The sequence below is a fragment of the Hemitrygon akajei genome, chromosome 8, assembly GCF_048418815.1.
Source record: "Hemitrygon akajei chromosome 8, sHemAka1.3, whole genome shotgun sequence".
In the NCBI taxonomy this organism is placed as follows: Eukaryota; Metazoa; Chordata; class Chondrichthyes; order Myliobatiformes; family Dasyatidae; genus Hemitrygon; species Hemitrygon akajei.
Genome location: NC_133131.1, coordinates 128,645,387 through 128,670,982, shown reverse-complemented (window position 1 = coordinate 128,670,982; position 25,596 = coordinate 128,645,387). Strand labels below are relative to the sequence as shown.

Genomic DNA, 25,596 nt, shown 5'->3' with positions numbered 1-25,596 from the left:
ACTCCCAATTTATGCTCTCAAGTTCCTACCTAATAGCATCGTATTTCCTCCTACCTCAATTAAATGTTTTCCAAATTGTCTGCTTCTATCCCTCTCCAGCACTATGGTGAAGGAGATAGAGTTGTGGTCACTACCTCCAAAATGCTCTCCCACCGAGAGATCTGACACCTGATCAAGTTCATTTCCCATTACCAGATCAAGTACAGCCTCTCCTCTTGTTGGCTTATCTACATATTGTATCAGGAAACCTTCCTGAACACACATAGCAAACTCTACCCCAGCTAAACCCGTTGCGCTAAGGAGATGCCAATCAATATTAGAAAAGTTAAAATCTCCCATCACAACAACCTTATGATTATTGCACTATTCCAGAATCTGCCTTCCTATCTGCTCCTCAATATCCCTGTTACTATTGGGAGGTCTATAAAAACACACAATGGAGTTATTGCTTCTTTCCTGTTTCTGACAGGTGCCACCCAAAGTTGTGTTCTAAGTCCCCTTCTCTACTTCCTTTACACCCACGACTGTTCTGCCACACACAGTTCCAATCTGCTCCTCAAATTTTCAGATGACAGGACTTTGATCGGCCTTGTTTCTAGCTGTAATGGGACAGCCTACAGAAGAGAGGTTGACACCCTGACAAAATGATGCCAACCTTTCCCTCAATGTCCAAAAAAACAAAAGGAGCTAATTATGGATTACAAGAGGAACAGAGACAGGCTCACCCCAACCAATATCAATGAGACGGTGAGTAGTTTCAAGTTCCTTGGTATACACATCACCGATGATCTCACCTGGACTGTGCACACTGGCTTTGTGGGAGAAAAAAAAAGCTCAACAGATTCTCTTCCACCTCAGGTGACTGAAGAAGTTTTGCATGGGCCCCCAAATCCTCAAAACCTTCTACAGGGGCACCATTGAGAGCATACTCTCTGGCTACATCACTGTCTTGTACGGGAACTGCACCAACCTTGATTGCTGGGCACTGCAGAGAGAGGTACAGACAGCCCAGCACATCTATGAATGTCAACTTTCCTCCACTCATAGCAGCAGATGCAGAAAAAAAGGCCTGGAAGATTATTGCGGACACCAGTCACCTCAACCATAAACTGTTTCAGCTGCTTCCAGCTGGCAACTGGTACTGCTGCATTAAAGCCAGGACCCACAGGCTATGAGACAGCTTCTTTCTACAAGCCATTAGACTTTTGAATTCACACGTCTGTACATGGCGACGGAGTCATAATGCAAAGATTTTTACTCCCTCACATAGTGGGATGGATGTAAGATTTAAATAAATTCTAATTCTCATTCAAACTGTAAAATGGGAAATTAATTATTTTAGAATAATTAAGTAGGAATTTCTTCAAATTGTACACATCTGGGGGGGACGTCACGTGATGACGTAGGATCGAGACTCTGGAACCCAGCCCTCCCGTAAAAAAAATCAATGAATTAATGTTTAAATGAAGAAAAATTAGTCAATACTTTCATAAGGTTACTTATAAACTACTCCGGATTGTTTTAAGCTATGCCTCATGAACAGAGGACGAAGAAAAATACTACCGTGAAGACAGCTCAAGTTCAAAAAGAATCAAGGCCTACTTCTGCCGAAGAACCATGGACTCAGGTACAACACATCACTGGCAAAACAGAACAGGAAACTGCGGCAGCATCGGCCATTTCTAAAGGAAAGGATCAACGAGAACTGCGCAAGCGTAAAAGAACGAGCATGCGCAAACGAGAGCAACCAGAACTACAAATCCCAGCTGCGACTTCAACTGAGAGTGACAGTGACTCTGAGAGAGAGTCAGATTCTCTGGATAAATCAGACGAAGATGGAGATGAAAATTCCGCTGAAAATATGAAAAAGACTTTGAGGCAAATAATGCATAAATTAAATGCATTGAAAGTAATTAAAAGTAACCAAAAAGTAATTAAAGAAAAAATAATAAATATGGAGGCTATGTTTGATAAAATGACAAAGAAACAAGAAAAAATGGAAAAGAAAATTACAGATTTGGAAATGAAAATGGAAGACATGGATGGAAGAATGATTAAAATTGTTGGACTTAAAGAAGGTACCGAAGGAGAAGACCCAATAAATTTTTTTCAAAAATGGATCCCTGAAAAATTGGAAATGGGAGAAGAAACTTCAATTGAGATTGAAAGGGTGCACAGAGCCTTAAGGTCAAGATCTCAAGATGATCAAAATCCGCGATCAATTTTGATAAGATGCTTAAGATACCAGGATAAAGAAAAGATTCTGCCCAAGGTGCCAAAAGAAGAAATGGACCATTGATGATAGCAGAGAAACCAGTTCTTTTTTATCCTGATATAAGTTATAACCTTTTGAAGAGAAAGAAAGAATTTAATTCAGCAAAACAAGTTTTATGGGAAAAAGGTAACAAATTTTTAATGCGTCACCCAGCAACACTGATAATTTTTTTGGAAGAGGGAAAAAGATTTTTTCCCGATTATTGAGATGCGGAGGTGTTCGCACAAAAACTTCCATCTATTCGCTAATTAAACGTAGAGATTTATAAGCGTAATGGTTAAAGACGAAGACAGAGATAGCGAATGGAACTGATGGACATTTAAGGATGATACAAGGGAGAAAACTAAAACTTTAGAAATGTTAATTGAGAATAATATGTTTTTTTCTTTTCTTATATATATACTTTTTATGTTGCGGGGGGGCTGTGGAGCTTTGAATCGATTACTGCATGATTCACGTGTGTAATCATGGCGATTGCCATGACCCGTACAACAGAGGGGGGTAATGTTGTGTTTTTTTTCTTTCACAACATTAGTAGGGGGGTATTTTGTTTTTTTCCTTATACTCTATTTTTCATCTATTTTTTTGCCTGGATGATTGGTGGGGACACACATAGCAACATGGAGACTTCTGAAAAGATTTCCCAGGATACCACGAAAGTTGAAAGATTAGGTATTATTATAGATTGGAGTAACATAATTAAAAACAATGACTAATTTATTGAATTTTTTAAGTTTTAATGTTAATGGGCTCAATGGACCAGTAAAAAGAAAAAGAATTTTAACATATATTAAAAAAATGAAAATAGATATAGCTTTCCTACAAGAAACTCATTTAACGGACATAGAACATCAGAAATTAAAAAGAGACTGGGTTGGAAATGTTATTGCAGCTTCATTTAACTCAAAGGCGAGAGGAATTGCAATTTTGGTTAATAAAAATTTACCAATTAAAATACAAAATGTATTAATTGATTCAGCAGGAAGATATTTAATTATACATTGTCAAATTTTTTCAGAACTATGGACTCTTATGAATATTTATGCACCAAATGAAAATGATGTAAAATTTATACAGGAGGTCTTTTTGAATTTGGCTAATACACATGATAAAATATTAATAGGTGGAGATTTTAATTTTTGTCTAGATCCAGTTTTAGATAGATCAACAAAGGCTGTTACAAAATCAAAAGTAGTAAAATTAACTCTATCATTGATGAAAGACTTAAATTTGATTGATATATGGAGAAGAATCAATCTAAAAGAAAGAGATTATTCATTTTATTCAAATAGACATGAAACATACTCAAGGATAGATTTTTTCCTATTATCAACGAATATTCAAGATAGAGTGAAAAATGTGGAATATAAAGCAAGAATATTGTCTGATCACTCTCCTTTAATAATGACAATGATAATGATAGATAAAGAGGAATCAATTTATAGATGGAGATTTAACTCAATTCTACTTAAAAGTCAAGATTTTTGTGATTTTATGAAAAAGCAGATTCAGTTCTTTTTAGATACAAATTTACATTCAGTTGATGATAAATTTATATTGTGGGAAGCAATGAAGAAAGAGATTATAAAATTAGAAAAAGAATCTCAAAGAAATATGACAGAAGAAAAACTAAGACAACTTATTAATAAGAAATTAAAATATAATACACTCCAGACATATCGAACAGAAAAAGCAATTATGAGAACTAAACAGAGATATTATGAACTAGGTGAAATATCACATGAGGTCCTTGCATGGCAGTTAAAAACAGATCAGATTTCTAAAACAATAAATGCAATCCGAACAAAAGTGAACAAAGTTACTTATAAGCCTCTAGAAATTAATGAGGCTTTTAAGAATTTTTATTCTGACTTGTATAAATCAGAATCAAAAAATGATGATGTTAAGATAGAAAGATTTTTAACACAAATAACTCTTCCAAAATTAAATACGGAAGAACAGAAGGGATTGGGTATGCCTTTTATATTGAAGGAGGTTGAAGAAGCTCTGGGATCACTTCAAAGTAATAAATCTCCAGGAGAAGATGGTTTTCCGCCTGAATTTTATAAAAAGTTTAAAGATTTATTAATTTCTCCCTTTATGGAGTTAATACATCAAGTGGAAAGAACGCATAGACTTCCAGAATCTTTTTCAACAGTTATTTTAATAGTATTGCCAAAAAAAGATAGAGACCTTTTAAAGCCAGCATCATATAGACCTATTTCTTTATTAAATACTGATTATAAAATAATAGCAAAAATCTTATCTAATAGATTATCTAAATGCTTAACAAAATTAGTGCATATGGATCAAACAGGATTTATCAAAAATAGACAATCGGCAGATAATGTAACCCGGTTAATTAGTATAATCCATTTAGCGCAAAAGACGGAGGAAACGAGTGTGGCAGTTGCTTTAGGTGCAGAAAAAGCATTTGATAGATTGGAATGGGATTTTTTATTTAAGGTATTGGAAAAATATGGATTAGGAACATCATTTATAAAATGGATTAAAACCTTAAATACTAATCCCAAAGCTAAAGTAGTGACAAATGGTCAAATTTCGACACCATTTCAGTTAACAAGGTCAACTAGGCAAGGCTGTCCATCATCACCTGCTTTGTTTGTGTTGGCAATAGAGCCATTAGCTGAATTAATTAGAATGGACCCAGATATTAAGGGTTTCAGAGTTAATCAGGAAGAATACAAGATTAATTTATTTGCGGATGATGTTCTACTTTATTTAACAGATCCATTACATTCATTATGTAAATTATCTTATAGATTAGAAGAATATGGGAAAATATCAGGTTATAAAGTAAATTGGGATAAAAGTGAAATTTTACCTCTTACTGATGGAGACTATAGTCAATGTCGATTAATAACTCAATTTAGATGGCCGGCAAATGGTATAAAGTATTTAGGTATAAGAGTTGATAATGATATAAAAAAATTATACAAATTAAATTATTCACCACTTTTGAAAAAAATTCGGGAAGATCTTGATAAATGGATGGCATTACCAATAACATTAGTAGGTAGAGTAAATACTATAAAAATGAATATATTCCCTAGACTACAATATTTATTTCAATCATTACCAATACAATTACCCCAGAAGTTTTTTCAAGAGTTAAACAAATATGTGAGGAAGTTTCTCTGGAAAGGTAAAATGTCAAGAATATCGTTGGAAAAATTGACATGGAAATTTGATCTAGGAGGGTTACAACTTCCAAATTTTAAGAATTATTATAAAGCAAATCAACTTAGATTTATTGCATCTTTTTTTGAGAAAGATAAACCGGCATGGATTAGAATAGAACTAGATAAAATAGGAGAAAACGTACCAGAAGATTTTATATATAAACGGGAATCTAAATGGATACGGGAAAAGAAAGAATCTCCTATATTAAAACATTTGATTGATTTATGGAATAAGATAAATGTTGATGATGAGACAAAAAAATCTTTATTAGCGAAGAGATCTTTAATTCAAAATAGACTTATTCCTTTTACAATGGACAATCAACTTTTATATAACTGGTTTCAAAAAGGGATTAGATACATAGGAGATTGTTTTGAAGGAGGTATATTAATGTCATTCGATCAATTAAAGAATAAATATAAAGTATCAAATAATACTTTATTTTGTTACTTTCAACTAAGGGCTTATATAAGAGAAAAACTAGGTCAAACAATGTTATTACCGAAATCTAATGAAATAGAAATTTTAATTCAAAAAGGAAATATTAAAAAAATTATATCTTGTATGTATAATTTGATTCAAAAACAGGCAATTAAACAAGGAGTCCATAAGTCAAGACAAAAATGGGAAAGTGATTTGAATATTAAAATTGAAGAAACAAATTGGTCAAGACTATGTCTTGATAGTATGACAAATACAATAAATGTGCGGTTAAGATTAGTGCAATATAACTTTCTACATCAATTATATATTACACCACAAAAAATAAATAAATTAAATCCAAGTTTATCTGATCAGTGTTTCCGATGTAACCAAGAAACTGGTACATTTTTACATTCTACATGGTCTTGTTCTAAAATTCAACCTTTTTGGACAAATTTAAGACTTTTACTGGAACAAATTATGGGAATACAACTTCCTCATAATCCAATATTACTTTTACTAGGTGATATTGAAGGGATAAAACCGAAACTCAAACTAAATAAATATCAGAAAGAATTCATAAAAATTGCACTGGCAGTAGCCAAAAAGGCTATTGCAGTTACTTGGAAATCGGATACATATTTAAGTATAGATTGTTGGAAGAAAGAAATCTATGGCTGTATTCCATTAGAGAAAATTACTTATAATTTAAGAGATAAATATGAAACATTTTTGAAAATTTGGTGCCCTTATTTACAAAAGACAGGACTAAATATATAGGTGCTCTGAAGATGAAACAATTGGTTACTTGGGGAAAGAAATAAATATATATACTAAAGTTACTAAGAACTCCATGGAGCATGTGGAGATCTTCCAACAACCAGGCACTCTTTCTTTTTTTTTCTTTCTTACTTTCTCTTTTTTTTTATATAGGGAAGTTAGGGGGTGGGGTTAAGGGGAGGGGGGAAAGGGATATATACATTTTTGTTTCCACTCTTGTAATTACTTAAAAATGCAATTAAATAAAATTTTAAAAAAAATAATTGTACACATCTATATAGTTGAGAACAAAACACTTACTGGACTGCCATCACTCCAAACAAATCCTGAATTTGGTCCTGGCTTACTTATTCCAATCCACAGAGGCGAATCAGTTAAAAGTAACCTGTAAAGAAAGGTTGAGTAACATTATGCAATCAGCTGGAATTTAATTTAATGAATTGGTTCTGAATAAGCAGAAAATCTGTGTTGTTTGTCGACCAGAAATTGTGAAATAATTTTGCTGTTCAAACCTCATCATCATCTGACAGAGAAGCTACCAATAAGTTCCCACAGAGAGAGGGGGTGCAGAGAATGCAAGTAGATAGGCTGCCATTGGGGCCAAGTGCAGGAGAACTTATTTTTGCCATTTCTTCTTCTAATTACCATTACCACTTGGTCATTTAAATGAGGGAAATAAAGAAAAAGCAACTCTAGAGTTTTAACTGGGAACATTTGCTTATTCCGTCCAAGATAGTTCTGGAGAGACCTGAATGAATGTTACTATATTATTCCCCCACCTCCCCCAACCAAACTTCCCCCAATCACAGTAAAATCCATTTCACCAAATATTTACCTTGAAAATTGTTGAGACATTTCTATCTGACATATATTCATGTGAAGAACTAAATTTCTGAACCTTCATTTGGCTTAGTGACAATTGTAAATGAATGACCCCTCAAAGCTGGCACCATAGTCATTATCCTTGATGAGTTACATCAATAAAACCAAAAATAATTTTATTTTTTATGAGAGAAGGTGAAGTCTTCCCTTCACATTATTTGCTGTAACTGAATGCATTGGAAAGGCATGTTTGAGGTAAAATAATGAATTTCAACACAATCGATTTAGTAACTCTTAGTTGATATAGGTAACTAAATTATTTTGGAGAAATGGTAAACAGTAAATACGCACACAAGTTCTGTCCAGATAAAATCAGCTTCTTCTTTATTGTGGATGCTAACTAGATCTGCTCCTCTACTTCGACAATAATCACGTGCATCAAACCATGATTTCTTAAACTCCTGTGATTTTATGAAAACCTGGATGGAAAAGTATGCATCTTATTAGTCATCAGATACCAGGCAGATAAAGGCTAACAATAACACTTACTAGAAAGCTCACAGTCTCTAAGTGAGGTTTACAGAGACTGGCGACACAAAGCAAATTTAAGGACTTTTGTTTGGATGCTTATCATGTCCCATTATTATGATGCTTTTGCTTTCTATTTGACAGTTTCACAGCACCTGTAGGATTTTCTTCCTAACCTCAGTCCTACTGCAGACAATCCTCAGCTTGTAGTTTGACCATCACCATCCGTTTTTGGATGAAGAGTGGAGGGTGAGCTTGTAGGATGACACCTCCTGTACACATATTACTTAAAGAAAGAGTAACAAAGAAGATAGTTGGTGAATTTGAGTCAAATATTAACAGTAAGATAAAGAACAGGGTTTAAAGGATTCAAATAGGAGGGAACATAAATGAGAAGGAAAGTAACATTTCTGGATATAATTTCCCAATTGCAGGAAAGAGATCAAACATATTTCCCTGAGTAACAGAGGCTGGTTGGCAGTGCATTAGCAAATTTATTAAGATGATACCAACCTTTTTAATGATCTAGTTTTACGTGCCACAATAAATTAAGTGAACAATTAATATACATAGTCAGGACTTTTTTTTTAGGTAACAGGAACCAGTGGTGAGGTGCCATATAGGTGAGGCAAACCTTGGAGTTGTGTAAGTCAGCTAGCAAATTCTGGGCTTTCATAACTTGCAGAATATTTTTCATAGCCCTTAATTGACTGACTGATATAAACATGATTAATGGAGGAAATAGTATAGCTGAGAGAGCTGAGAAATGACTTCTTGCCACACATTTTTCAGATACTAAACAGTCACTTCAACTACAAAGCAGAATCAGGATGCTGGACAGCCAGCTGCCACTTCAAACACCATTACCCCTGGCAGTGAATTTCAGGCATCCACCATCTTCCGTGTAAAAAAAAAACTTGCTCCGCATACCTCCTTTGAACTCAACAGCCTCACCTTATATCCATGTCGACTAGTGTTAAACATTTCAAACCTGGGGGAAATATACCTGTCTACTTTCTGTATGCACCTTATAATTGTATAAAGGTTTATTAGAAATTCCCTCAACTTCCACTCCTCCAGAGAAAACAATACAAAATTGTAGAATCATACAGCACAGAAACAGGCCCTTTGGCTGAGATAGACAATGACAACTGAGATTACTATATAGTCTAGTCCTAATCCACCCTTTCCTAATAGCATGTGTCCTCTAATATTGGTAACAACCTGGTAAACCTCATGTGCCACCTCCTAAGCCTCCACATTCTTCCTATAATAGTGTGACCAGTCTGAATGCATTACTCTAGATATGGCCTAAACAGGGTTTTAAAAGTTTACAACATAGCCTATCCCTGCAAGCAGCTTAAGTGCTAGAAATGCCCATTGCCCTCCTCCATCACCATCATTCAGGGCCCCAACCAGTTCTTCCAGATGAGGCAACATTTCACCTGTGAACCTGCTGGGGCCATCTATTGAGTCTGCTGCTCCCCACGCAGCCTCCTCTCCATTGGTGAGACCCTCCATAAATTGGGGGACTACTTTGTTGAGCACCTCTGTATATCCCACAAGCGGGACTTCCCGGTGGCAAAACATTTTAATTCTAATTCCCATTCCTGTTTTGACATGTTGATCCATGACCTCCTCTTGTTACAAGATGAGGCCACCCTCAGAATGGAGGACCAACAGTTTATATTTCATCTGGGTAGCCTCTAATCTGTTGGCATGCATATCGATTTCTCCTTATGATTAACAAATTAACCCTTCCCCTTTCCTCTATTCCCAACTCTGACCTTTCACCTCTTCTAACCAGCCTATTACATCCCCCTGGGTCCCCTCCACCTTCCTTTTCTCCTATAGTTCACACTTCTTTCCTATTAGATTCTGTCTTCTCCGGTCTTTGGCCTTCCCCACGCATTTGGCTTCACCTATCACCTTCCAGCTAGCCTCCTTCCCTTCCCCCAACATTTTTTATTCTAGCCTCTTTCCCCTGAGCCCTGAAGAAAGGTCTTGGCCTGAAACTTTGACTGTTTATTCATTTCCATTGATGTTGCTTGATTTTGTGTGCTTTGGATTTCCAATATCTTTAGACTTTCTCATGTTTAACATAACTATCTGACTCATGAACTCAATTCCTCATCAAAAAACGGCAAGTGTGCTACTCTGCCCCATCCCATCACTACCCCATCAACTTGTTCGGCCACTTTCATACTAGAGCATCCATTCCCTAAATGTTGAGGGCACACACTGGATCTACTGCAAATGAATGAATGGTGTGCAAATGAAAGCACTTGTCCTCAATCTGATATGAACAATACCACAGGAACAACCACTCGAGTGAACGCTGGAAGATCAGGCAGTATTAGGATTTGGGGGAAGGGAAATAGGGAGCCAGAAGTCAGTGTGGGAAGGACAGAGATCCAAGTTGGATCCAGGGTGGGGGGGGAGAGAGAGATATCGAGGGACAGGCTATCAACGAGTAACATGGGTGATCAAACCTGCTACCCCACAGCACTAGAGGTCTGCATTCAATCCCAACCATGGGTGCTGTCTACGGTAAGTTTGTACATTCTCCCAGTGAACACATGGGTTCCCCCCCATATCACAAAGGCATCCTGGTTAATAGGTTAATTAATCACTGTAAGTTGGCCCTGGTGTGGGTGTGCAGTAGAATGAAAGGGCAGGAGAGGTTTGGGGATGACTAGATGGGAAAGTAAGAATAAAGAAAGGTCAGGATAGGATTAATGTGAATGGCTATTTGATCATTACCATGGACTCGATGGACTGAAAGGTCTAAACTACTCCCAAACAGCAACACTCTGATAATGCCCTCTCTCTTTTTTTGTTCTAATTGGCTTCTTTCTTCTAAAAATTGTCTATAATTTATGTTTAATATATGCTTTTCCCATGAATGCAGCTTATGCGATGCTATATGCCTGTGGTGTTGTTGTAAGTTTTTCATTGCACCTGTACATTCATGTACTTGTCCATATGGCAAAAATTCAACTTTGACTTAATAACTCTCTATGACAGAATCTGTCACGAAGATTGTGATCGACTTAACTCCTCCTTTCTCTATATTGAGGTAAATAAGTCTTTTTTTCTGTAGTTTTTTGTACATGGTTGGCTTCCTTAAGTACAATGTGTCTTCTGTCAAAGCAACATTACAGTGGGAGGTCTTACATCCCTTATTTGTATTTGCAAAATGGTAAATGCCTTTTCCAAGTTTAAATAAAGGTTACATCATATTTTCCCTCTCTAATGGTAGATTGCAAGTTGCCTACCTGTCACCATGGAAACGAGGGCAACATAGTGCCTGAAAACGAGTGCTGAACGGCTCAACTATTGATATTCAGGAATAACTACTCGACTTTCTTCTATTCTACTGACAAATTGTTTGCAAGTGGGACAAAATATGTAAAACAGAGAGGAGCTGGCTAACATGATATTAAAGTATTTGATTTCATTGAGTTTTCTGTAAAAGCAAAAACCCAAACGAGGAGGAAAAAGCTTTAGGATATCCCTGAAAGATTTTAGCTGTTGGTTTACTTTTTTAATTAGTCACTGTTATTTTGTAGGATGTCTTAAAATCATTAGGATTCAAATCTTACCTTAGCTTCAATTAAGCCTAAAACACAAAAACATAAGCTAATGCCAAGAATTTAGTGGCTCAACATTCCTCTAGACTTGGCTAGGGCCTTTGCCAGAAAAATCAGACAATTCAAAATCACGAGAGTGAGTGAAAGTAAGTTCTTCTACTTCATTTTAGCAGTAACCGCTTTCTCCAACAGCAGCTTTTTGAAGTACAGGGAAGATAAAACTGTCTCTAGGACAACATCAAGCTGATTTTAAAGAAATGATACATAGATATACATTAAGTACACATAAAATCTATAATAGGGCAGAATTTAAACCTTTGATCTGACTCACTTTGTAGCAGTATTGGGAGTTGTCATATGTTTTCCACCCTGACGTACAAGTTGCAGGAGGACTTGTTGGAATGAATGGAGGTGGTGTCACACCATCTGCCCAGGACCTGCAGATATATTTTGCCTTGGTATTACAATCATAGACATCCCATAACCCAGCAGAATTTCCAGTTGCCATGCCAACACATCCAACATTTCTCCCTGCAAATAACAGACAATATGATGTAAATAAATGTCAAAAGTTTTAAAAGGTTCAAAGGTTCTAAGTATCCAACTCTGAAATTCATCTTCTCCAGTTAGCCATGAAACCAAGAACGATCATCATCAGCACTTTACAAACAAATGAAACCAATGGATTCCATTCAAAATAAGTGAAAATTTATTGAAGGCCACTACAATGAAATTGTACCATTTTAATCCAGGTTGACAGGTCCTCATAGTGATATAGTATGTTCTAAGTTTTATGTTCTAGATCACTTCAACACTTAATGCATCAAGGTAACACAAGGGAAGAGCAGTAACTGATTGCAGAATATGGTGTTACAATTACGGAGAAAGTGGATATCGAGGTTTAAGGGTCTTAATCGAGGTTTAAGGGTCTTAATCGAGGTAAACTGTCGTCATGTGTTCATCTTTCACATAATTGATTCACACTAGATCTAGTATATTTTCTACATTATTACTAGTACCAATCAGAAAACTGTTCTACTTGGATGCATAGTTCATTTAAAACATATTCAATTTTATTCTCAATTTAAGTCAAATAGCACAAATTATTTTCAGAATGTAAAACCAGAGCTCAGCTGACCCTGGGGTAACCCAAATGTTTCATGTCCATGTGGCTCACTTAGTAGCAACATCACTGCAGAATGAGGTGGGAATATCACACAGTCAGAAGTATCAACGTTCCAAAGGGATATAAACCAAGGGTTCTCACACTATCTAAAGTGAGTAAAGTTTGAAGAAGAGCAGAGCAATTCTCACCAATTTCCTGACCAGTCTCCTTCAGGGAGAAATTTCTTTGTTCAAAGGGTAGTGATCTCTGGAACTGACTGCCCTCCAAGGGTGATGGAGACCAGATCATTAAACATATTTGAAGTGGAGATAGATAAATATTTGAATAATCTAGGAATTGAGGGCAATGGGGAACTGGCATCGAAAAGGAGTTGAGGCCAGCAAAGATCATCCACAATCAGTTTGAATGGTGGGAGATGCTCACAGGACCTGGTGGTCTGTTCCTGCTTCTATTTTTCTGGTCTTCTTGCATTCTTATTGTGCTCACTATCACCGTAACTAAAGCAAATCTTCTGACCATCATCATATTGACACAGCATATTTACTATGATAGAGTTATACAGCTGGCAGAGCTGGTGCCTTACAGCACTCGCAACTTGGGCTCAATCCAGCCCTCTATTTGCAGTATGTTTGATGTTTGCATTTTCTCTCTGCAACCAAATGAAAACCAAACAAAAAACAAAAGCTGGAAAATCTCAGCAGGTCAGGCCGAATCTTTGGAAAGAGAAACAGTTAATGTTTCAGACCTGAGAGTCTTAGTTATGACTGAGTAAAATAATAAACAGAGACTAAACTGCTGGAACCTGCAGCAACACACAAAAAGTGCTGGAGACTTGATGGATCACGCAAGATCTATGGAAGGAAACAAACAATCTACATTTGAACTAATTAAAAGTCTTGACCTGAAATGTCAGCTGTCCATTTCCCTCCATAGATGCTGCCTGACCCATTGAGTTCCTCCAGCATTTTGTGAGGAAGAGAGAAAACAAGGTAGCAGGGAAGGGGAGGGAGGACAACAAAGGGAGTTTCTCTGAAGTGATGAAATAATGCAACCTTTAAGAATTAAGCTTAAGAATTTACTTAATGTCTTGTTAATGTTGCAAAGTTTGGGTAATGTGCAGACCGACTTTCTGGAACATGCCCAACAAAGAAGAATATATCAAAAGGGAAGAGTCCTGATACAAAAAAAAAGTAAAAAGCCTCTGCAGATGCTGGAATCTACAGCAAAAATGGAATGCTGGAAGAATTCAAAGGGTCAGATGGTATATTTGAAGGCAAAAGGTCCAAGTCAACCTTTTAGTTCAAGACCCTTCATCAGGACAGAGTCCTCACTGAGTTTTTCCAGCAAATGGAGGATTCAATATTGAGAGCTAAAGGCTGTAACATGTTGAAACAAAAAGTGAGATGCTGTTCCTTAAATTTATGTCAAGCCTCAATGGAACACAGCAGAAGGTCACCGAGAAAATGGTCAGAATGGGAATGGAATGGGGAATTAAAGCAGCAGACACCCGAAAGATTATGGTCATGGCTGCCCACTGAGGGCAGCTGTTCTGCAAAATTAATGCCCAATATGTTTTTGATTTCTCAAATGCAAAGGAATCCAAGTCCCTATGAACACATGGGTTTCCCCCAGATGCTTAAGTTTCATTCCAAAGATGCATTGTTTGGGAGGCTAATTAGTCTCATGTGATAAAATTGATAGCAATATGGGAAAAATATTATACAGGGAAAATTAGTTGTGATTGATACAGTACATGATCCATCAAAAACTCCATGGACCAGACTGTCTCCTTCTCTGTTGTAAGGAAATACGTAAGAGTCTCAGAATCAGGTTTATTATCACCGGCATGTGACGTGAAATTTGTTAACCTGGCAGCAGCAGTTCAATGCAATACATAACATAGAGGAGAAAAAAAATTAAATCAATTACAGTATGCATACATTTGAATAGATTAAGCGCAAAAAAGAGAAATACTGTATATTAAAAAAGTGAGGTAGTGTCCAAGGATTCAATGTCTATTTAGGAACCAGATGGCACAGGGGAAGAAGCTGTTCCTGAATTGTTGAGTGTGTGCCTTCAGGCTTCTGTACCTCCTTTCTGATGGTAACAGTGAGAAAAAAGCATGCCCTGGGTGCTGGGGGTCCTTAATAATTAACGTTGCCTTTCTGAGACACCGCTCCTTGTAGGCTAGTACCTAAGATGGAGATGACTAGATTTACAACCCTCTGCAGCTTCTTTTGGTCCTGAGTAGTAGCACCACCCCCCACCCATACCAGACAGTGATGCAGCCTGTCAGAATGTTTTCCATGGTACACCTATAGAAGTTTTTGAGTGTTTTTGTTGACAGGCCAAATATCTTCAAATAAAGTATAACTAACGTCTTGCCTTCTTTATAACTACATCAATATGTTGGGACCAGGTTAGATCCTCAGAGATCTTGACACCCAGGAACTTGAAACTGCTCACTCTCTCCATTTCTGATACCTCTATGGGGATTGGTATGTGTTCCTTCATCTTACCCTTCGTGAAGTCCACAATCAGCTCTTTTGTCTTACTGATGTTGAGTGCCAGGTTGTTGCTGCAGCAGCACTCCACTAGTTGGCATATCTTACTCCTGTATGCCCTCATCACCACCCGAGATTCTACCAACAATGGTTGTATTGTCAGCAAATTTATAGATGGCATTTGAGCTATGCCTAGCCACTGTGTCAATGTAACTGGTAATCATACTTCAAAAACACATTATGGCTTGCAAAGCATTTAGAAGGATCCAGAAGTTATGTCTTTTGTATTTAAAATTAGCACCATTATGTTTTTCCATATTACAACAACAAATAAAATGTCTAACAAGCTGCCACATTAGGATCCTTGATTCCTATTACCCACCTGGCATGTTAATGTTCCAGTGGGTAAATGATACTGTCTTCCGATCTACAGATATGAAAGTCCCTTCAATATCTTCATCAGATTTTATTCCAATCCAAAAATATGCTTCAGGTCGTAGACCAATTAAGCTTGTCAGGAAAGCTTGTTCATATCTGGAAAGGAGAAGAATGTAAAGTAAGAATGAATATGGTCTCCAGCATTATGCAAGAAAAGATCTTCCAAAAGCAAGTTTTTGGTTCCAAAACTGTCAAATTCTTGAACTTCATGGAATGAACATCACAAAATGAAATAACCTGCTTTTTGTTTTGTCTATGCAAGGTTAACATTAATTTTATTCCACAGTCAAAAATTGGAAGTTTTTTGTATTTGTAGGGTGATTCAAGCTTTTGTTGTACAGTATATTCCTGAGGAAAAACCATGACCTCACACAAAACTTGTAAAATCATTTCACGCTATATAATGTCTCTTGCTTGTTACCTATAATCAATAATGGCATTTTATTGTTCATTTTGAGTGTTGCCAGTGGACATCTGGTAACTTTACCTATACATATACAACTAGTTTTGGATGAATAGTTTGGATTGCCTGTACTGTGTATACTGAACAAATAAGGTTATATCAATAAAGAATATCCAGAATATTTGAGCAAATTTGTGTTATATTATTCAGACACTTAAGCTGAAATTTTTTTCACAGGGAGGAGAGAAATGATTTTGTTATAATTATATACTATAGTAACGTGGCTGTGAATCCAAGCTGCATACTGCTTTCGAAATTCATTACCTTCATAAAACCAAACTTTAGAAGTAGAGCACAGCACTCTGTAGTTGCTGCATAGTACAGAGTCAAGTGGTTAAATAGCTGGGTTGGCATACAGAAATTAACACCATTATTCCAGAGACTTGAGTTTACATTACATTGTGGCACTTGAGGAATTTAAATAAATTTGGAATAAAAAGTTATTCCCTGTAACAGTAACATTGATACTATAAATTGTCATAAACATTCCAATTGACTCAACAATGTCCTTCAAAGATATAAATCAGACATCTCTTTACTCTTGTGGCCTATACAAGACTCTAGGCCCACCACTGCAGGCAATTGTCCCCTGAGATCAGTGATATTTAGAGAGTGACAATCAGAGACTTCAGGTGTCAGAATCTGGTGTAAAAATCTAACTACTGGTGAGGGATGAGCAGACCATAGAAAGGAACCTTTCAGAAAAAGCGGGAAAGGGAAGTTGTGGCTAGCATTGGGATCCCATTGCAACTGGTAGCAATGACAAAGGATGATGTGCTAGACATGGTGGCAGTAGGGTCAAAGGTGAAGACAATGAGAGCTCAATCTCCATTCTTTTTGCAGGGAAGAGGCTTAAGAGCAAAGTCTGGGAAATAGAGGAAATGTGAGAGAGGGCTTTATCAATCTCAATAGAATGGAAGCTATACTTCCTGAGAAAGGAGAACATTTAGGATGTCCTAGAATGGAAGATCTCATTTTGAAAACTGATATTGTGGAGCAAGGGAGAAACAGAGAGAAAGGGATTGTCCTTATGAGAGACAAGGTGGGAAGGGGTGTCATCTTTGTAGCTGTGACAGTCAATGAGTTTATAGTAAATGTCAATGGATAGGTTATCTCCTGACATAGAGACATAGAGATCCAGAAAGTGAGAGGTATCAGCAATGGTCCAAGTGATTCGGAAAGCAGGAATAGAAGTTAGTATGAAGGTGATGGGAAGCAGCACCAATGGAATCATCATTGGGGGTGGTGTTAAAGAAAGACTGGAACGAGAACTGTTCCACTTAAACAAAGAAAATCAAGGCATGGCATGGTCCCATATGTGCAATACTGGCTAAACCTTTGATTTTTTGTAGTTGTTCAGGGTGACATGTTCTACCAGGCAAAGGATAGTATTGGTGGAGGGGATCTGATTGGATCTTTATTACATAAGTGGACAGCTTTAAGACCTTCCTGAAGTGGATGGAACTGTATAAAAACAATAAATGCTAGCATTGCTTGCAGTGTTTAAATCCAAATATCCATAGATGTTAGCAAAAGGACCTCTTTTGTTGTGATAGCTATAATGCAATATTAACATTTCCTGACATCATTGTTTATTTGTTAATTATATTAGAAAGATTACATTTTTTATGATATTTCTCCTGAGTTCTGATGGAAAGTTACCTACCTTCCTTGGATATTAACAAGGGTTGCTCCCTGATTTTGACATATGTTATTTGCGTCCCTGAACGTCTTTACTGTTTGTCCAATCAGATAACAAAATGTATGATACCTCTTCCAACCCTGCAAATAAAAATCCACATCTGGTCTTTTATATGGGTTTTGAAGTGCAGGAGTAACAGGAGTTATAACTTGAAGAGACATAGTTTAATTCTGCTAATTAGCTTTCTAGAGTCACTGAGGAATAAAAAACAGACAGCAAACCTAATGAGTGGACAAGCTGGCTAATTGAAAGTGACAGCAGAAAGCCAGATATGTTTTGAAGTCCAACCTGATTCCCATGTTATGAATTAACAGTGGACACTCAATAACTCTTAGATTTGCTTCATTGGCCAGAGTTATTGAGGCTTCCTTCCATCAGTTATCTTAGTGCTGATGGATATCTAGTGATACCCTTTAAAAATCCCATGGATGAGTTGGGTAAGCCAAAGTTTGTTGCCTCTGTGAAGCTCCACATGAATAACTTACAGCCTCACATACAAAGACTGAGGATTGAAAGGACAGCTATGGAAACACCAAAACAGACAATTCCATTTGTTGTATCTGACACATACTCATTGCTATGAAACATTAAATCTGTCACTCTCTGCACAGATGCTGCTTGATCTTCAGAGTATTCTTTTCCCCTTATGTTCTATTTCTGATTTCCAGCATCTGCTTAAAGTATTTTGTGTTTTAATGACTGTTGAATTCCCTGTGCTTCTCTTCCAGTGTTGCCATCCTGAAAAATCTTTGCTCTACCCATAGGTTCAGAGTCATAGAGTTAAAAAAGATGGAACCAAGCTTTTCTGGCCATCTTGTCTTTGACACTGAACAAGATTTCTATTTGTCCCTTTTATTTTGATTACACTCAGTTGCTTTTGTTTACTTCTTATTTTTGATAAGGTGTTGAACAAAACTCACTTCCATAATCATATTTCTTTTCATATAAAATACCCCAGTTCCAAATTATTCCAAATGGAGTCCAGCAAAGATTCCATCTTTCACATTTTGGATCCAACCATTATTATAGCTGTGTTCAAGATATTTAGCAGTTTATGATCATTCTCATTGTATCAAAGACTTATGTATAATGCCATGTCTAAGCATATGTATTCATTTCTCATTACAACAGAATTAGAATCAAAACAATTATAATATCACTGGCATATATAATGAAATTTATTGATTTGTGGCAGCAGTACATAATAATAAAAGCTATAAATTACATTAAGTATATATAAAATAATTAAATAATTAAATTGATTAAGTAGTGCAAAAAGAGGGGGGAAATATTGCGGTAGATTTCTGAATGGGTTCATTGTCCATTCAGAAATCTGATGGTGGAGAGGAAGAAGATGTTCCTGAAAAGTTGAGTGTGTTTCTTCAGGCTCCTGTACCTACTCCTTGATGTTGCCAATGAGAAGAGAGCATGTGCTGGGTGATACGAGCCCTTAATGACGGATGCCAACATTTTGAACGTGTCCTTGAGCCCAGGGAGGCAAGTGTTCATGATGAAGCTGGCTGAGTTTATAACTTCCTGCAGCTTTATCTGATCATGTGCAGTGGCCCCTCCATACATGACAGCAATTCACCCAGTTAGAATTTTCTCCGTGTTAAAAAGACCCTGATGGGAGTTGTGTACAGACCCTCAAACAGCAGCAAGGATGTGGTCAACAAATTACAATGAGAGATAGAAAATGCATACCAAAAAGACAATGTTACAATAGTCACAGGGTCTTCAATATGCAGGTAGATTGGGAAAATAAGGTTGGTGCTGGATTACAAGAGGGAAAATTCCTAGATTGCCTATGAAATGGCTTTTTAGCACAACTCATTGTTCAGCCCATGAGGGAATCAGCTATTCTCAGTTGGCTGTTGTGCAATAAACCAGAATTGATTAAAGAACTTAAGGCAAGTAATCACAATATGATCACATTCACTTTGAAGATTGAGGAGACACTAAAGTCAGATGTATCAGTATTACAGTGGAATAAAGGGCATGAGAGAAGATTTGGCCAGAATTCATTGGAAAAGAACACTGGCAGGGATGGCAGAAGAGCAGCAACGGCTGGAATTTCTGGAAGCAATTCAGTTGGCATGGGATAAATACATCCCAAAGTGGAAGTAGTACACTAAAGAAAAGACGACACAACCGTGGCTAACAAGAGAAGTCAAAGCCAACATAAAAGCCAAAAACAGAGCATATAACAGAGCAAAAATTAGTGGGAAGCCAGCCAATAATATTAAAGAGGATACCAAAAGTTTTTTCAGATTTATAAAATGTAAAAGAGTGGTGAGAGTGGATATTGAACCACTGGAAAATGATGCTGGAGAAGTAGTAATGGGGGGGGGGGGGGGAACAAAATAGCAGACAAACTGAATAATATTTTGTATTAGTCTTCACACTAGCAATATGGTAGGAGTTCCGGGTGTTGGGTCATGAAGTGTGTGAAGTTACCATAACTAGTGAGAAGGTTCTTGGGAAACTGAAAGGTTTGAAGGTAGATAAGTCACCTGGACCAGATGGTGTACATTCCAAAGTTTAGAAAGTGTTTGCTGAAGAGATCGTGGAGGTATTATTAGTAATGATCTTACAAGAATGACTAGATTCTGGAAAGGCTTCAGAAGACTGGAAAACTGTGAATGTCACTCCACTTTTCAAGAAGGGAGAGGGGCAGAAGAAAGGAAAGTATAGGCAAGTAAGTCTGATCTCAGTGGTTGGGACAATGTTGGAGTTGATTATCGGGGATGAAGTTTCAGGGTACTTGGAGGCACATGATAAAATAGGCCATAGTCAGCATGATTTCCTCAAGGGAAAATCTTGCTTGACAAATTTTTTGGAATTCTTTGAAGAAATAACAAGCAGCATAGACAAAGTAGAATTGGTTGATGTTCTGTACTTGGATTTTCAGAAGGCCTTTGACAAGGTGCTACACGAGGCTCCAGAAGACTGGAACAAGCTATGAGCCATTGGTATTACAGGAAGTATATGGATAAAGCAGCAGCTGATTGGGAGGAGTCAAAGAGAGGGAATAAATGGAGCCGTTTCTGTCTGGCTGCAGGTGACTTGTGGTGTTCCACAGGGGTCTGTGTTGGGATATTATACATCAACGATTTGGATGATGGAATTGACGGATTTGTTGCAAAGTTTGCAGACGATACGAAGATGGTTGGAGGGGCAGGTAGCTTTGAGAAAGTAGAAAGGCTACAGATTATGAGAATCGGCAAAGAAACAGCAGATGGAATACAATGTCAGGAAGTGTATGGTCATGCACTTAAGCAAAGGATATTAAAGGGTTGATTATTTTCTAAATGGAGAGAAAATACAAAAAACTGAAGTGCAAAGGGACTTGGGAGTCCTTGTGTAGGACTCCCAATGGTTAATTTGCAAGTTGAGTCTGTGGTGAGGAATGCAAATGTTAGCATTCATTTCAAGAGGACTAGAAAATAAAAGCAAGGATATAATCTTGAGACTTTATAAAGCAGTAATGAGGCCTCACTTGGAGTATTGTGAGCAATTTTAGAACCCTTATCTTAGAAAGGATGTGCTGAAGCTGGGAGTGGTGAATCTGTGGAATTCTTTGCCACAGGCAGATGTGGAAGCCACGTCTCTATGTATATCTAAGGCAGAGGTTGATAGATTGTTGATTGGACAGGGCATGAAGGGATAGTGGAAGAAGGCAGGAAATTGGGGCTGAGAGGAAAATTGGATCAGCCATGATGAAACAACAGAGCAGACTCTATGGGTCAAATGGCTGAATTCTGCTCTTGTATCTTATGGTCTTTTTAAATTCATGCCACATGCAATTGTTTACATGAGTGATCTGAGTGATCTGAGAAAGGATAAGCTGAAACTGGAGAGGGGTTAAAGGAGGTTCACAAAAATAACTCTAGGATTGAATGGCTTGTCATGTGAAGAGTGTCTGATGGCTCTGGGCCTGTATTCACTGGAATTCAGAAGAATGAGGGGTGACCTCATTGAAACCTATCGAATAGTTGGAAGAGCTTGATAGAGAGGACTTGGAGAGGATGTTTCCTGTAATGGGAGAGTCTAAGATCAAAGGACACAGCCTCAGAATGAAGGAGCGTTCTTTTAGAATGGAGAAGAGGAGGGACATCTTTAGCCAGAGAGTGGTGAATCTGTGGTATACTTTGCCACAGGCAGCTGTGGAGGCCAAGTCTCTATGTATATTTAAGGCTGAGGTTGATAGATTCTCGCTCGGTCAAGGCATGAAGGGATACGGGGAGAAGGCAGGAGACTGGGGCTGAGAGGAAAATTGGATCAGCCATGATGAAATGGTGGAGCAGACCCTGTGGGCCAAATGGCCTAATTCTGCTTCTATATCTTATGGTCTTATGTTACATCCGTAGAAATTTACACGTTTCTCCTCAAACTCCTGATTAACTGCAGTCACTGCTATACCTCCTTTTAATTGCATCACTATGCTGGGGTCAGAATTGATCCTCAGTGATGTTGACACTCAGGAACTTGAAACTGCTCACCCTTTCTACTTCTGATTCCTCATTGACGACTGTTGTATATTCCCTTGCGCTCCCCTTCCTGAAATCCACAAACAGTTTCTCCTTCTTACTGTTACTGTCATGGTTTCTCGTGCCCCACAAACAACCGGGAGACGCAGAAGATTCTTCAAGAAGGGTTAAACTTTAATTTGTAAATCAAAGCTGAGACAGTCATTGAGCTAGTCGCTGATTGCCCACCGATCCTTGTACATAGCATTTTTTATAGCAATCTCCTGGTTTAGTTGCATTAGCATATCCAATCGGTCTACAGTTGCGTATCACAAGTACATCCGCCACTATTGTTTCTACCCATTGACTTAATCATGTTCTAGTCTACATCTCTTAGCTACCTCTCATTAACACACCATTGTCTTCTACATTCTTAAGATTTCATTCTCCTACTAAATTGGATACATGCATAGCAAATAGCAAGCTCAAAGCTGACTACATAGTTTTGGTTACACAGCAAACAATGCAACTTTTATACTCCAATATATCCCCCTTTGAGACCCATAGGGTCTCACACAGAGAAAGAAGACTAAGAGCCCCAATAAACTCAAGCACTTATTCCCAAATCTCGGGTTAAACTATAATTTTCTGCGCCAAGACCTCAAAGTATTCTCTCCCTGTTACCCTGGGCCACTGAGCCAAAAACCTGTCCCTTTATACCTGAGATGGAAAAAAAAACTCAGAAGCCCTTACAATCTACTCCCACACTGTCGTTTTGCTCTTGTTCATCCTGCAGGTGTTGTAGGCTGTAACAATACATCTTCGGTGCTTCTTTCTCTACTAAGCTTGCTTCAGTAATTGCCACAGCATCAGAAATTGTTTGGTTGCAGCACGCACTATTTATGTCCTCCGCGTGCCAGCTTCTCTAACAGAGTTATAGTGTCCTGCTCACACTGTTCCTTACTGTGGGAGCAAATCAACAGGTCATCCACATACTGTAACAATATACTTTCCAATGGTATGCCCTCTAGGTCTGCCTTCAACACCTGATTAAAACGTGTGGTGAATGTTTAAACCCTTGCGGCATTCTGGTACAGGTATACTGAGCACCTCTGTAAGTAAATGCAAACAGATACTGACACTGGTCGGCCAGAGGAATGCTGAAGAAAGCCGAACACAAATCAATCACTGAAAAGTAACTCGCTTCTGGTGGAACATTCGTCAAAAGCATGTGTGGGTTGAGGACTACCGCTGGCCAGTCCTCTACCACATCAGTTACCGCTCGCAAATCATGCACCAATCTCCACTTAGATTTATCTGCTTTTAAGACCGGCAGCAACGGGGTATTGCATGGACTGTTTGTTCTTTTAAGCACTACTATTTCAAGCATCCCCTGAACTGTCGATGCTATTCCCTCTTCTGCTTCTGGTCTTAGAGGGTATTGTGGTTTCCTGGGTGGAATTGCTCCTTTTTTCAGCCTTATTTCCACCGGACTAGCTGTTTTTATTTTCCCTACGTCCGTGTCATGCTGTGACCACAGAATAGATGGCAACTCATCTAACCTTCTATCTTCCTGCTGGCCTCTTTCCTTTCCCAGCAATGGCATGTGTGGTTGGGGAGTTATTTCGACCTCTCTCACTGTCCCTACCATATCTACACTTACTATTATTTTAATACAATTGTTGTCTTCGGATATCCACACCTCTGGCGTGATTTTCCTCCACACTGTTACGGTTTCAGCACTCTTAACTAAGGGTCCTAAGTCTTTAGACTGATATCCCTTGTTTACCAACAACGTTACGTGGGGTGCAGCCTCCGGTATCCTGTACCATTTTTCTAAAAAGGTGTTCCACTTAACTTGTAAAGCTGCCCCTTGCTTTCCAATTATCACAGCCTCCCCTTTCAGGTGCTGTTGGGTACATGCCTCCAGGTGCCATCTCTCCTCTAACTCCCTGTTCTGAGTCTCGTCAAAAATCACTGTACAATGTAGCTCAGATTTGGGCATTACAGCCCTGGGTAATATAGCCTGAACGCCCTTTTTCCATTTTTCCCAGGTTTCCTGAATCTGATCTGCGATGTTTCCTATCCAAAAGACATTAGCCTTCTTGTCTTCTCGCACTGTCAATTGAGCCCCTGCTCTTTCCACACTCAGCCCATTTCTGGTGCATTCTAATTTTAATTCCAGTTTCAATAAGGCATCTCTGCCTAACAAATTAATCGGAGTTCCTTTAAATACTAGCACCGGCAAAACCTTTATTTCCCATTCTCAACTGCACTGGAGCCGTGCACTGTGTCAACTGTGTTTTCCCCGAGAACCCTACCGTATTAATAAACTTTCCTGACATGGGAAGGTGAAGGGCATACTGTGGCTGCACACAAGTGTACGTGTGTGGTGAACTACATATACCAGTGTGGTTTGCTCCCAACAGACCCCTGCTGACTGCTCCTGTGGCTCCTCCCACAAACCCCTGTATAAAGGCGAATGAGGCCTGAGGCCGGCCCTCATTCTCCAGGATGTTGTGTTGTTCATTCTTCCAGTCAATAAAAGCCGATATCTCACTTCTTACGTCTCAGAGTGAGTTATTGATGGTGCATCAACGTGGCTCCAGTATCTATCATCATTGGTGTCAGTTGCCCTTCTAACATAACCTGAACAATGGGTTCCTCGTCTGCCTCCCTTGTTATCATTGGGTAATGTCCCTTCCCACTCGAGTTCTCGGGGCACCCCTAATACCTCGCATAGGGGTTCACAGGTCCGCTTGGGCCTGTGGGGGCTGGTCCTTGGCTAAACTTTAGTTCCTTTCTTATCGGTTCCTGCTGGTGTGTGACAGGCCATGGTGTAAATGGACAATCTCCTCTCATGTGACCTGGCTGATTACATTCCCAGCACAATCTCTCTACCTCTCTTTCCCCATTTCCTCACTGGTCCCCTCTGCCCATAGCTCCTCTGTCCCGCTCCTTGGGACGTCCAGTCCTGACTGGGCTGTTTGAATTTAGTCTGTTCCTGATAGGGCATTTGTGGGAATGCTCCTTCAAAGACGTTGATTATTGGCATGGGGTTTTCCGGCCCTTGTCTTACAGTATGATTGGTTCCTCCATATAGCAGTGCTTCATCCAGTTCGATGGCTGTACTCAGACCGGTGGTTGCTGGCAGCATCTTTTTGCTTTTCTCTTTTTCCTTCTTTTTGAGTTCTTCGAGCTGCATTTGTATTAACTTTCTTTGCACCTCTTCCTGCTGCTCAGCCAACCTTCGTTTGTCTTTCCGGTAT

The 25,596-nt window shown here is 38.3% G+C and overlaps 1 protein-coding gene across 2 annotated transcripts in view; it reads right to left on the bottom strand.

Annotated features, from left to right (window-relative positions):
• mrc1a (mannose receptor, C type 1a) overlaps positions 1-25,596 on the bottom strand; it is a 169,786-nt gene that overhangs the window by 66,686 nt on the left and 77,504 nt on the right. For both annotated transcript variants that reach the window (XM_073054606.1, XM_073054607.1), the window contains exons 10-14: positions 17,823-17,938; positions 15,638-15,789; positions 11,957-12,156; positions 7,856-7,983; positions 6,983-7,067 (exon numbers count right to left, since the gene is read on the bottom strand). In XM_073054606.1, the coding sequence (XP_072910707.1) occupies positions 6,983-7,067; positions 7,856-7,983; positions 11,957-12,156; positions 15,638-15,789; positions 17,823-17,938 (681 nt within the window). The remainder of the gene's footprint in view (positions 1-6,982; positions 7,068-7,855; positions 7,984-11,956; positions 12,157-15,637; positions 15,790-17,822; positions 17,939-25,596) is intronic.